The 13,058-nt window shown below is 49.6% G+C and overlaps 1 protein-coding gene across 1 annotated transcript in view; it reads right to left on the reverse strand.

Annotated features, from left to right (window-relative positions):
• Positions 1-3,192: 3,192 nt before the first annotated feature.
• The window catches only part of yip2 (yippee interacting protein 2), a 22,959-nt gene continuing 13,093 nt past the window's right edge, over positions 3,193-13,058 (reverse strand). The window contains exons 5-8 of the mRNA XM_071598408.1: positions 12,936-13,058; positions 12,017-12,217; positions 11,448-11,602; positions 3,193-3,739 (exon numbers count right to left, since the gene is read on the reverse strand). The exon at positions 12,936-13,058 is cut by the window's right edge and continues 53 nt beyond it. Of these exons, the coding sequence (XP_071454509.1) occupies positions 3,655-3,739; positions 11,448-11,602; positions 12,017-12,217; positions 12,936-13,058 (564 nt within the window). The 3' untranslated portion in view covers positions 3,193-3,654. The remainder of the gene's footprint in view (positions 3,740-11,447; positions 11,603-12,016; positions 12,218-12,935) is intronic.

A 13,058-nucleotide genomic window follows, 5' to 3' on the forward strand; every position in this document is an offset into this window, starting at 1 on the left:
TTCCATTATATTGAACAAAGAAGTGCAGTAAACATAGAACAAGTAACCGATAGAATATTACTAATATAGATATAAGCAGAACTGATGACTTTGGTCATTGTTCACATATATGTGCGACCAAGCAATCATAAAGAGGAAGAAGTCAGGGTATCTCAATCCCTACTCGAGGTGCTTTGTGGAGGGCACTTTGAGTAAGTAAGCCGTCCGTTGGATGGGACGTTAAGCTGCGGACCCCATGGCGCCTTTCGTGAAGAGTAGGCTAATGCCGACGCCGGGTTTCTCTCCACCCTTCATCCTTTCCTGTCCATCCTGTATGGTGCAAATGACCTCAGCTGTTGGTCGCCTCCCCTAAATACTGCTACTACTAGGAAGAAGTCGATAGGATGTACAATCAGTCAGAGGACATAATTGCATATGCTCCTGCAGGGAAACATTTGGTAGTGATGATGGATTGGAATGCGACGGTACACGAAAGAAGAGCTGATGATGAGGTGGAGGACTACGGTTTAGGCTCGAGGAATGACAGCAGGGAGAAAACAATTCTGCAAAACAATGAGTTCTGCAGGAGAGAGGTTAGTCATCAACAACCCTTGGTTTAGACACCACTAAAGGTATGGGTATACATGGAAAATGCCAGGTGACTCAGAAAGGTATCAGCTAGATTATATTTTGCTTAGGCCCAGATTTAGGAAGTGTGATAAAGTCGCACAGCTTCCTGGGAGCGGGACCAAAATTTAGTTTCTTTGAAATGTAGCGTCCATTTCAAAAAGATAAGGCAGGGGCGGCAGGTTAGAAAATTGAATGTAGAAGCATTAAATGGATTGAAAAGGAAGGAGTACCAGCAGGCTATAGAGAAAATCATGGAGGATGATGAAGAGCCGAGTACACTCAAAGAAAAATGGGAAAGTATCAAGAAAGGGTTATCGAAAGTCACAAAAGACACTATTGGAACCATTAACGCTAAAAGACTAGGAAACCATGGATGACGGATAAGATTATTGTAAAGATGGATGAAAGAAGAAAATGGAAGAATGTAAACATGGTGCAGCAAGGTTAAATCACTATCGGGAAGTAAGAAGAGAAGGTCTGTGCTAACAGTTAGAGATGAGGCGGTTAAGATAATGGTTGACACAGGAAAGATCCAAGAGAGATGAAAGGAATATATAGAACACCTTTATGGCAAACAACTTAGGCCAACAAGTTAAGACATAGAACAGGAACATAACATAAGAATGCTTAGATCCAGGCAGATTTGACGATGAGATAGAAAGGGCATTGAGGGAAATGAAATAAGGCCATGGGGGTGGATAACATTCCTGTGGAACTACTAAAAGGTTAAGGAAAATGTGGGAGAATGAGGCTATATGGGCTGATATGTAGTATCTAGATATGTAGACTAGGAAACCATGGATCACGGATGAGATGATTACAAAGATGGATGAGCGGCGAAAATGGAAGAATATAAATACAGAATTAGGCAAAATGAGGTACAAAGAATTGAACAATAAATTGAGGCGGGCAACAAATAAAGCAAAAGAAGCATGGTGGAAGACGCAGTGCGAGGATATGGAAAGTCTGCAGAGGAAGGGTGAAATCGGTGCGCTGAACAGCAAAGTTAAATCTTTATCGGGAAGTAAGAAAGGAAGAGCTATGCTAACAGTTATAGATAAGGCGGGTAAGGTAATAGTTGACGCAGGAAAGATCCAAGAGAGATGGAAGGAGTATATAGAAGAACTCTATAGTAAAGAACTCAGACCAACAAAGTTGGACATTGAAAAAGAAAATGACGTAGAGGAAGACAGCTTAGGTCCAGGCATACTAGACAATGAGATAGAAAGGGCATTAAGGGAGATAAAACTAAATAAGGCCGTGGGGGTAGATAACATTCCCGTGGAACTTTTAAAATGCTTAGGAAAATTTGGGGGGAAGAGGTTATATGGGCTGGGCTGATCCGTAGTATTTATGAGGAGGGAATCTGGCCGGAAGACTTTGTGAGATCAGTTTTAGTTCCTATTCCGAAAAAGGTAAAGGCTACGTCATGTGAGGACTATAGGACAATTAGTTTGATATCCCACGCAGCTAAAGTTGTTCTCTGGATCATAAACAAAAGGATAGAGTAGGGCAAATGATTACTTAGGGGATGATCATTTTGGGTTTAGGAAGGGGGGAGGTACGCAGGTTGCCATTACAGTTATGAGATCAATAATCGAGAGGAATATATATTACAATCAGGAAGTATTTGCCTGTTTCATAGATTTAGAAAAAGAGTTTGATAGAGTGAATTGGGAAAAAATGAGTATATTGTAGAAAAGGCACACGGGATGCCTTTGCGGTAATGAGATCACTGATGGATCGGGATATAGAATACAATCAGGGCATACTTGCCTTTTACGTAGATTTTGAAAAGGCATTTGATAGATTGGAGAGACAGGAGGCTAATCCCCAACCAAATATTTTCCTTGTTCTACCCTTACCCAATGGTCTTCCTTCTTTCAGCATTCCATGGCACTCAATATGCCTGACTTTCATTAGGCCTGCGTTATTTTCCTTTCTACCAGTTCCAATTTTTTCATTCTTCTCCACAACTGCATCTTAAAATCTGCCTATATTTGCTTACTCTTGAATGAATAACCAAGATTCCTAGAGCAACAATGCTACAACATTTCACTAATATTTTCTTTGTATATTTTCACTCAAGTTCTTGGTTATTTTTTTGCATTATATTGTTTTTCAAATTTTAAAATTATTATACTTCTGCCACTGGAATTGCTACATATTTATTTATTTAGAGCTTTAGAAACTTTCATTGCATTCTCCTGAAACAACTATGTTACTAATAAAGTGTTAATATTTTAATTTCATCAGTGGTGAGGGTACACTTATTAATGACTTTTGAATGCCAAAAAATAGAACTAATAGCAATAGACCATGTTTCAAATCTGCCAAATATCCCATTAATTTCTTAAGTTTCATTATTCACTCCATAGTAGTTGGCAAATGTTGTTATGAATCCAATTCAATGAAATTTCACCTAACACAAAAACTAATAGGCCAAGCCTTACAACTGATTTAATAACTTCGCTATTTCAAGATTTCACTGAATTTAAGGTTGGTTTCAGTCCTGCATTAATACAGCAAACAGTTGATATTTCCTCATATGTTGCTGAAAGACATAATTAAAACAAAATAGTATTTAACAGTAACAGTACAGTTTTATTGGTAAAATTTCATTTACAAAATATATTTTCAATTGAATTTGATGTATATAAACATGTAACACATTACATTCTTTATAAATGAAATACAACATTACAATGAAAAAAATGGTAAATAATTCTAGCCCTGCCATTAAACAAATCTTGTTTAAATAATGTCCTAATTTACTGATTATTTCTAAATTCCACAAGGTACATACAACATAAAAAAGTAACAGTTGTTTTACTAATTTTTTGATTAACCAATGACTTTAAATGGATGTACAAAAATTTTTCACATTAACTTCCAGTAAGTGAGGATAATAATAAGTCAGAGTGCAATGTTGCGAGAACTTTCTCATCAGTCTTCCAGTTATGTATAACTTCCTCATATAACACAGTGCTTCGTTGCTCATCTGGTACTCGGTAGCATACAAGATTTAAGAAGTTAAATACTGGGTCAGTGTATGCTCTCAAGGATAAGGGCAATTCCTTGTCCACCTCCAATGCAAGCTGACCCCACTCCATATTTGGCTTTTCTTCGTCTGAATAATAAAAAAGAGGAAAAAAAATTGCATTAACTTAGCAAATGAAACTGAAGACGTTTAACCAAAATTTTTGGACATTTTCAGTGCAATGCAATATCCTCATTCATTTATGCTAAGGAGTCATATGACCAGGTAATATTTAACAGAATTTCCTGATGGCCCTCATATTAACTGATGCCAGAAGTTGCTAGTTGCAGTTGATGCTAGAAGGGCCACTTATGTTCCTGATTCGGTTTCTCAACTTTTTCTCAAACAACAAACTATTCTTTTTCATTGCAAATGGCAAACACCCCCCTCTCTCTCTTCCTCCCTTCCTCACACCCCTCCAACCAACCCTATCTCTTCCCACCACACCAACCCTCTTCCTTATCCCCTCCCTTTTCTTCCCTAAAATACCTTTTCCCTCATTCCCTCTTCCCCCCCCTCCCTATCGCCCCGACCACTCCCCTAAAACCCCTCTGCCACTTCCCTCCCTTCCATCCATAACTTTTTCCCTGCATCCTTTCTCTCTCCCTTACCACATCCATCCCTTCCCTCCCCATCCCTTCCCTTCCCAACCATATCCCTCCCCCCTTCCCTCCCCCCCTCCCGCCCCAACCCCATCCCTCCTTGCCTAACCCCATCTCTCCCTCCCCAACCCACATCCCTCACTCCCCAACCACCTCCCTCCCCAATCCCATCCCTCCCTCCCAACCACCTCCCTCCCCAACCCAACCCCATCCCTCACTCCCCAACCACCTCCCTCCCCAACCCCATCCTTCCCTCCCCAACCACCTCCCTCCCCAACCCCTTCCCTCCCTCCCCAACCCCATTTCTCCCTCCCCATCCCCTCCCTCCCCTCCCCAATCCCCTCCCTCCCTCCCACCCAATCCCAACCCTCCCTCCCTCCCACCCAATCCCAACCCTCCCTCCCACCCAATCCCAACCCTCCCTCCCTCCCCAATCCCAACCCCATCCCTCCCTCCCTTCCCCAACCCCATCCCTCCCTCCCTCCCCAATCCCAACCCTTCCTCCCCAATCCCAACCCTCCCTCCCTTCCCCAACCCCATCCCTCCCTCCCCATCCCTCCCTCCCCAACCGGACCCTCCCCAATCCCAACCCTCCCTCCCCAATCCCAACCCTCCCTCCCCAACCCAACCCCATCACTCACTCCCCAACCACCTCCCTCCCCAACCCCATCCCTCTCTCCCCAATCCCATCCCTCTCTCCCCAATCCCATCCCTCCCTCCCCAATCCCATCCCTCCCTCCCCAACCACCTCCCTCCCCAATCCCATCTCTCCCTCCCCAACCCAACCCCATCCCTCACTCCCCAACTACCTCCCTCCCCAACCCCATCCCTCTCTCCCCAATCCCATCCCTCCCTCCCCAACCCTATTCCTCCCCAACCCCACCCCTCCCCAATCCCAACCCTCCTCCCTCCCCAATCCCAACCCTCCCTCCCCAACCCAACCCCATCACTCACTCCCCAACCACCTCCTCCCCAACCCCATCCCTCTCTCCCCAATCCCATCCCTCTCTCCCCAATCCCATCCCTCCCTCCCCAATCCCATCCCTCCCTCCCCAACCACCTCCCTCCCCAACCCCATCTCTCCCTCCCCAACCCAACCACCTCCCTCCCCAACCCCATCCCTCTCTCCCCAATCCCATCCCTCCCTCCCCAACCCTATCCCTCCCCAACCCCATCCCTCCCCAACCCCATCCCTCCCCAACCCCATCCCTCCCCAACCCCATCCCTCCCTCCCTCCTCAACCCCATTTCTCCCTCCCCCCATCCCTCCCTCCCCAATCCCCTCCCTCCCTCCCCCCAATCCCAACCCTCCCTCCCTCCCCAATCCCAACCCTCCCTCCCTCCCCAATCCCAACCCTCCCTCCCCAATCCCAACCCTCCCTCCCTCCCATTCCCAACCCCATCCCTCCCTCCCCAATCCGAACCCCATCCTTCCTCCCCAACCCCATCCCTCCTTGCCCAACCCCATCTCTCCCTCCCCAACCCACATCCCTCACTCCCCAACCACCTCCCTCCCCAATCCCATCCCTCCCTCCCCAACCACCTCCCTCCCCAACACAACCCCATCCCTCACTCCCCAACCACCTCCCTCCCCAACCCCATCCTTTCCCAATCCCATCCCTCCCTCCCCATCCCTCCCTCCCCAACCCCATCCCTCCCTCCCCAACCCCATCCCTCCCTCCCCAACCCCTTCCCTCCTTCCCCAATCCCCTCCCACCCAATCCCAACCCTCCCTCCCACCCAATCCCAACCCTCCCTCCACAATCCCAACACCATCCCTCCTTCCCTTCCCCAACCCCATCCCTCCCTCCCTCCCCAATCCCAACCCTCCCTCCCTTCCCCAACCCCATCCCTCCCTCCCCAACCTCATCTCTCCCTCCCCAACCCAACCCAACCCCATCCCTCACTCCCCAACCACCTCCCTCCCCAACCCCATCCCTCTCTCCCCAATCCCATCCCTCCCTCCCCAACCCTATCCCTCCCCAACCCCATCCCTCCCCAACCCCATCCCTCCCCAACGCCATCCCTCCCTCCCCAACCCCATTTCTCCCTCCCCCCACCTCCCTCCCCAATCCCCTCCCTCCCTCCCACCAATCCCAACCCTCCCTCCCTCCCCAATCCCAACCCTCCCTCCCTCCCCAATCCCAACCCTCCTTCCCTCCCCAATCCCAACCCTCCCTCCCTCCCCAATCCCAACCCTCCCTCCCTCCCCAATCCCAACCCTCCCTCCCTCCCATTCCCAACCCCATCCCTCCCTCCCCAATCCCAACCCCATCCTTCCCTCCCCAACCCCATCCCTCCTTGCCCAACCCCATCTCTCCCTCCCCAACCCACATCCCTCACTCCCCAACCACCTCCCTCCCCAATCCCATCCCTCCCTCCCCAACCACCTCCCTCCCCAACCCAACCCCATCCCTCACTCCCCAACCACCTCCCTCCCCAACCCCATCCTTCCCAATCCCATCCCTCCCTTCCCAACCCCTTCCCTCCTTCCCCAATCCCCTCCCTCCCTCCCACCCAATCCCAACCCTCCCTCCCACCTAATCCCAACCCTCCCTCCCTCCCCAATCCCCCCTCCCTCCCCAATCCCAACACCATCCCTCCTTCCCTTCCCCAACCCCATCCCTCCCTCCCCAATCCCAACCCTCCCTCCCCAATCCCAACCCTCCCTCCCTTCCCCAACCCCATCCCTCCCTCCCCAACCCCATCCCTCCCTCCCCATCCCCAACCCCATCCCTCCCTCCCCAACCAGACCCCTCCCCAATTCCAACCCTCCCTCCCTCCCCAATCCCAACCCTCCCTCCCTCCCTCCCCAATCCCAACCCTCCCTCCCCAATCCCAACCCTCCCTCCCCAATCCCAACCCTCCCTCCCAATCCCCTCCCTCCCTCCCCAATCCCCTCCCTCCCTCCCCAATCCCCTCCCTCCCTCCCCAACCCCATCCCTCCTTGCCCAACCCCATCTCTCCCTCCCCAACCACCTCCCTCCCCAACCCCATCCCTCCCTCCCCAATCCCATCCCTCCCTCCCCAACCATCTCCCTCCCCAACCCCATCTCTCCCTCCCCAACCCAACCCCCATCCCTCACTCCCCAACCACCTCCCTCCCTCCCCAACCCCATCCCTCCCAACCCCATCCCTCCCCAACCCCATCCCTCCCTCCCCAACCCCATTTCTCCCTCCCCCCATCCCTCCCTCCCCAATCCCCTCCCTCCCTCCCACCAATCCCAACCCTCCCTCCCTCCCCAATCCCAACCCTCCCTCCCTCCCCAATCCCAACCCTCCTTCCCTCCCCAATCCCAACCCTCCCTCCCTCCCCAATCCCAACCCTCCCTCCCTCCCCAATCCCAACCCTCCCTCCCTCCCATTCCCAACCCCATCCCTCCCTCCCCAATCCCAACCCCATCCTTCCCTCCCCAACCCCATCCCTCCTTGCCCAACCCCATCTCTCCCTCCCCAACCCACATCCCTCACTCCCCAACCACCTCCCTCCCCAATCCCATCCCTCCCTCCCCAACCACCTCCCTCCCCAACCCAACCCCATCCCTCACTCCCCAACCACCTCCCTCCCCAACCCCATCCTTCCCAATCCCATCCCTCCCTTCCCAACCCCTTCCCTCCTTCCCCAATCCCCTCCCTCCCTCCCACCCAATCCCAACCCTCCCTCCCACCTAATCCCAACCCTCCCTCCCTCCCCAATCCCCCCTCCCTCCCCAATCCCAACACCATCCCTCCTTCCCTTACCCAACCCCATCCCTCCCTCCCCAATCCCAACCCTCCCTCCCCAATCCCAACCCTCCCTCCCTTCCCCAACCCCATCCCTCCCTCCCCAACCCCATCCCTCCCTCCCCAACCCCATCCCTCCCTCCCAACCAGACCCCTCCCCAATTCCAACCCTCCCTCCCTCCCTCCCCAATCCCAACCCTCCCTCCCTCCCTCCCCAATCCCAACCCTCCCTCCCCAATCCCAACCCTCCCTCCCCAATCCCCTCCCTCCCTCCCCAACCCCATCCCTCCTTGCCCAACCCCATCTCTCCCTCCCCAACCACCTCCCTCCCCAACCACCTCCCTCCCCAACCCCATCTCTCCCTCCCCAACCCAACCCCCATCCCTCACTCCCCAACCACCTCCCTCCCTCCCCAACCACCTCCCTCCCCAACCCCATCCCTCCCCAACCCCATCCCTCCCCAACCCCATCTCTCCCTCCCCAACCCACATCCCTCCCTCCCCAACCCAACCCCATCCCTCACTCCCCAACCACCTCCCTCCCCAACCCATCCCTCCCTCCCCAATCCCATCCCTCCCTCCCCAACCCCATCCCTCCCTCCCACCCAATCCCAACCCTCCCTCCCTCCCACCCAATCCCAACCCTCCCTCCCTCCCACCCAATCCCAACCCTCCCTCCCATTCCCAACCCCATCCCTCCCTCCCCATTCCCAACCTTCCCTCCCTCCAACCCTCCCTCTCTCCAACCCTCCCTCCCTCCCAATCCCAACCCTCCCTCCCATTCCCAACCCCATCCCTCCCTCCCCAATCCCATCCCTCCCTCCCCAATCCCAACCCCATCCCTCCCTCCCCAATCCCAACCCTCCCTCCCCAATCCCATCCCTCCCTTCCCAACCCCATCTCTCCCTCCCCAACCCAACCACCTCCCTCCCCAATCCCATCCCTCCCTCCCCAACCACCTCCCTCCCCAACCCCATCCCTCCCCAACCACCTCCCTCCCCAACCACCTCCCTCCCCAACCCCATCCCTCCCTCCCCAATCCCATCCCTCCCTCCCCAATCCCATCCCTCCCTCCCCAACCACCTCCCTCCCCAACCCCATCCCTCCCTCCCCAACCCCATCCCTCCCTCCCCAACCCCATCCCTCCCTCCCCAACCCCTTCCCTCCCTACCTAACCCCATTTCTCCCTCCCTTCCCCAACCCCATCCCTCCCTCCCCAACCCCATCCCTCCTTGCCCAACCCCATCTCTCCCTCCCCAACCCACATCCCTCCCTCCCCAACCCAACCCCATCCCTCACTCCCCAACCACCTCCCTCCCCAACCCCATCCCTCCCTCCCCAACCCCATCCCTCCCCAACCCCATCTCTCCCTCCCCAACCCACATCCCTCCCTCCCCAACCCCATCCCTCACTCCCCAATCACCTCCCTCCCCAACCCCATCCCTCCCTCCCCAACCCCATCCCTCCCCAACCCCATCCCCCCCCAACCCCATCCCTCCCCAACCCCATCCCTCCCTCCCACCCAATCCCAACCCTCCCTCCCTCCCACCCAATCCCAACCCTCCCTCCCCATTCCCAACCCTCCCTCCCCAATCCAAACCCTTCCTCCCCAATCCCAACCCTCCCTCCCTCCCCAATCCCAACCCTCCCTCCCTCCCAAATCCCAACCCTCCCTCCCCAATCCCATCCCTCCCTCCCTTCCCCAACCCGACCCCTCCCTTCCCCAACCCCATCCCTCCCTCCCTTCCCCAACCCCATCCCTCCCCAACCGGACCCCTCCCTTCCCCAACCCCATCCCTCCCTCCCCAACCCTCCCTCCCTCCCCAACCCTCCCTCCCTTCCCTCTTTCCCTTTTCCCCTCTCATCACTCTCCCCCTCCCCCACATGCACACAGTTGTTACCTAACTCTAGCAGCAACTTAATAGCACTCTATTAAAGGTTTCCTGATCATTTGTATTGTTCTAATTTGTAAACATGTAGCTTTTATCATTGTTACTGTTAAAACTATAGTATGTACAACTGCTTGGATAAATAAACAAGTTATGCATTTGAACTACTTTGTGTTTTAAAATTTATTGCGTTGGACTGACTCCTCGGGGATTTCAATTAAAAGCAATCTGGCCTCTTTATTGTTCTCCCTAAAAGATGACATTTTAAACCTGTAAGTTGCTCAGTCTACTTTATAAAACTGTACGAATCCCAATCTACTGAGTAACTCAATACTAGATCTAGAAAGGCAGATAAAAAGCTTCACATCCCACAACATTGAGCATAGACTAATTATCAGTGGCGATTTTAATGTCCCATTTTAGGGAATTTCAGGTGAACGTCAATAAGGGGACTCACACACACTACTTGTCTTAACCTCCATTTATAAAACTGTACGAATCCCAATCTACTGTGGGAATATTAAAATTGCCACTGATAATTAGTCTATGCTCACTGTTGTGGGATGTAAACCTTTTTATCTGCCCTCTAGATCTAGTATTGAGTTAATGCCAGCATGGGGTGGTCTATGAGACACACATTCTTTTCGCTGAGGGTGTTTGTCACTGAATGCCAAACACTTTTTTACATATATCAGAAAATAACTCAGCTCTACTGATGCTCGAGTTTTTTACTGCAATAAAAACTCCTCATCCAGCTCTGTCTGTTGTTTCGATAAACTGTGAAGGAAATATTTTGCCGCCTGCAATATCATGTGTTAACCAACTTTCAGTTCCAATAATGATATCAGACTCTGTGCTATGAATGAGGTAGTCCGGTATCTTATTTCTTTAACTTCGGCAACCACTACTACATAAATTATTTCCTTGTCTAAAACTTTCTTTGCATGCATTGTGGTCTGCTTTCTGCAGATGCAATTTAGTCTTTTGGATCTCTTAATACCAGATCGGGCTATATTCTAAAAGGTAATTCTTTCTTTTGTCTCAATAGCACTGTATGTACCTCAATCTCTTTTGGCAACCTAGTATTGAGACCCACTAATTGACATACACTTTATAATATCGTTATAAGGGAGAATTTTTCTTTAAATTTAAATTTACTCGACTAAATAATCTAGATATCACCTAAAAAATATCAACAGTGCTCAAAGATTCTATGAGCCACCCGAACGGACGCCTCAGGGGTGTAGTGGACCCCAGAGCAGCTCAAAGGAGCACTACATGACCCGAGCACCAGTCTTAAGTTTTTTTTTATTATTTCAGCTACTTTTTTTCCTCCTTTACCAGAGTGTTAAGACACCATCATATTGCTCTAATTTCTCTGTGGAACCCCCTGAGAGCTGTACATAAAACTTAGTACTTGTAAACTGACTCTGATCATACTCCAAAATCTACAAGCAGATGATCTTGATGAATTAATTCACATGCAAAGAATGTGGCCTAGCAATTCCAATACCTCTAACAATTGTCCTCAATTGATCATTTCACTACATATGCTACAGTTTTGCACATTACATTGGAAAATTTACCTGAGTTCATGAACCAGGTGAGCTGTGATGCGGGATCCAGATGCAGCAAGTGGATGACCCAATGCAATGGCACCCCCATCAACATTCAATTTATCCTGATCCAATTTCAACTCTTTAGCACAGGCCAGTGTTTGGGCAGCGAAGGCTTCATTGATCTGCAAATTTTGCTAGACTAATTACCAAAGCTATTTTCTGAAGTGATATAAATCGTAAGGTTACAAAAAGGAATTTACAAGACATATAAAATAATAATTTTTGCAGAATTCTGAACAATTATGACTCGGGTGTTTAATTTCTTTGGTCTCAAATATTTAGTGTCATCTTTAAATACTGAATGAAACTTGATTTCTGGTGTTAATCTAAACAAAAATACATATAGCTATATCATTTACATATAGCTGCATTATATACATTTAGCAGTATATCTATATGGCTTTGTAACTTTTCATATTCATTAGCGTGTAAAAGTAATGAATAATTTTACAAGCTATACTGTAACTTATTAAGGCATCAAAACAAAATTATTTTTATGATTATTTCTATGGTTAAAATCAAAAACCTGTCATTACCTCAATTAAATCCATGTCTTTGAGTGTCATCCCAGCCACTTTAAGGACATTGCTTATGGCAGGTACTGGTCCAATGCCCATTATGCTTGGCTCTACTCCCACGTAGGAATAAGCCACAAGCCGTGCCAAAGGCTTGAGGCCATGCTGCTTCACAGCTTCTTCACTGGCAAGTATCACAGCACCAGCGCCATCACAAACGCCCTGAATATCCATCAATTAACATGAGCCCACCAATCAAGGGGTGGATTACGACTATCTCAATCTTAAAACTAAATAAATAATAGACAAAACTGGCAATAATGTACTCTATATTGTTGAGTTTGACTTTATAAGGGCTAAGAAACAATTATTTTAATACTCGAGGGATAACCTATATGTTGGAAGCAATTTTGTTAACTCCTCAAGAAACTAATACTAAAAGCAAATAGTACGTTATAACCTATGAGATTTTGGAGGTCACTTGTCTAAGGCTGAAGAAATGGATAATATCAGGAGCAGAGAAGAGAATAATTTAAGTGGAGGACAGATGCCACAACATAACATTTGCACTTCATGGTATGCAAATGCTCTAATTCACTATTGCAAGCTCCTGATACAAGTCTGGGGCATTTCTAGAGTTCATAACTATGGAAATTTATATGTCAAGGGAAAATTAATCCTGCATTTGTAATTTCGAATTCCTCAAAATAGTTACATTAAGGAGAATAATTTAGACCCACCCCATGAAGGTAACAGCCAGCTTGAGATGCTTAAATGTTGACAACAATGCACTCAATTTTTAGGGAGCACTACTTTAAAATACAAATTAATGAAATCACAAATAACCTAAACAGCTGCTTAAACTGCCTAGTTGGGAATAAAATCTTCATATGAATTCTCTATAGCTTATATGACATTAGCACATAGTGTCACAACTTACTGATGCAGAACCAGCAGTCACAACGCCGCCCTTCTTGAACACAGCTGGCAGCTTGGCAAGGCCCTCCAAAGTGGTCCCTGGCTTTGGATGCTCATCAACATCTACAAGAACATCCTTCCGCTT

Source organism: Hetaerina americana, unplaced genomic scaffold (assembly GCF_022747635.1).
Source record: "Hetaerina americana unplaced genomic scaffold, ioHetAmer1.1.p SCAF_10, whole genome shotgun sequence".
In the NCBI taxonomy this organism is placed as follows: Eukaryota; Metazoa; Arthropoda; class Insecta; order Odonata; family Calopterygidae; genus Hetaerina; species Hetaerina americana.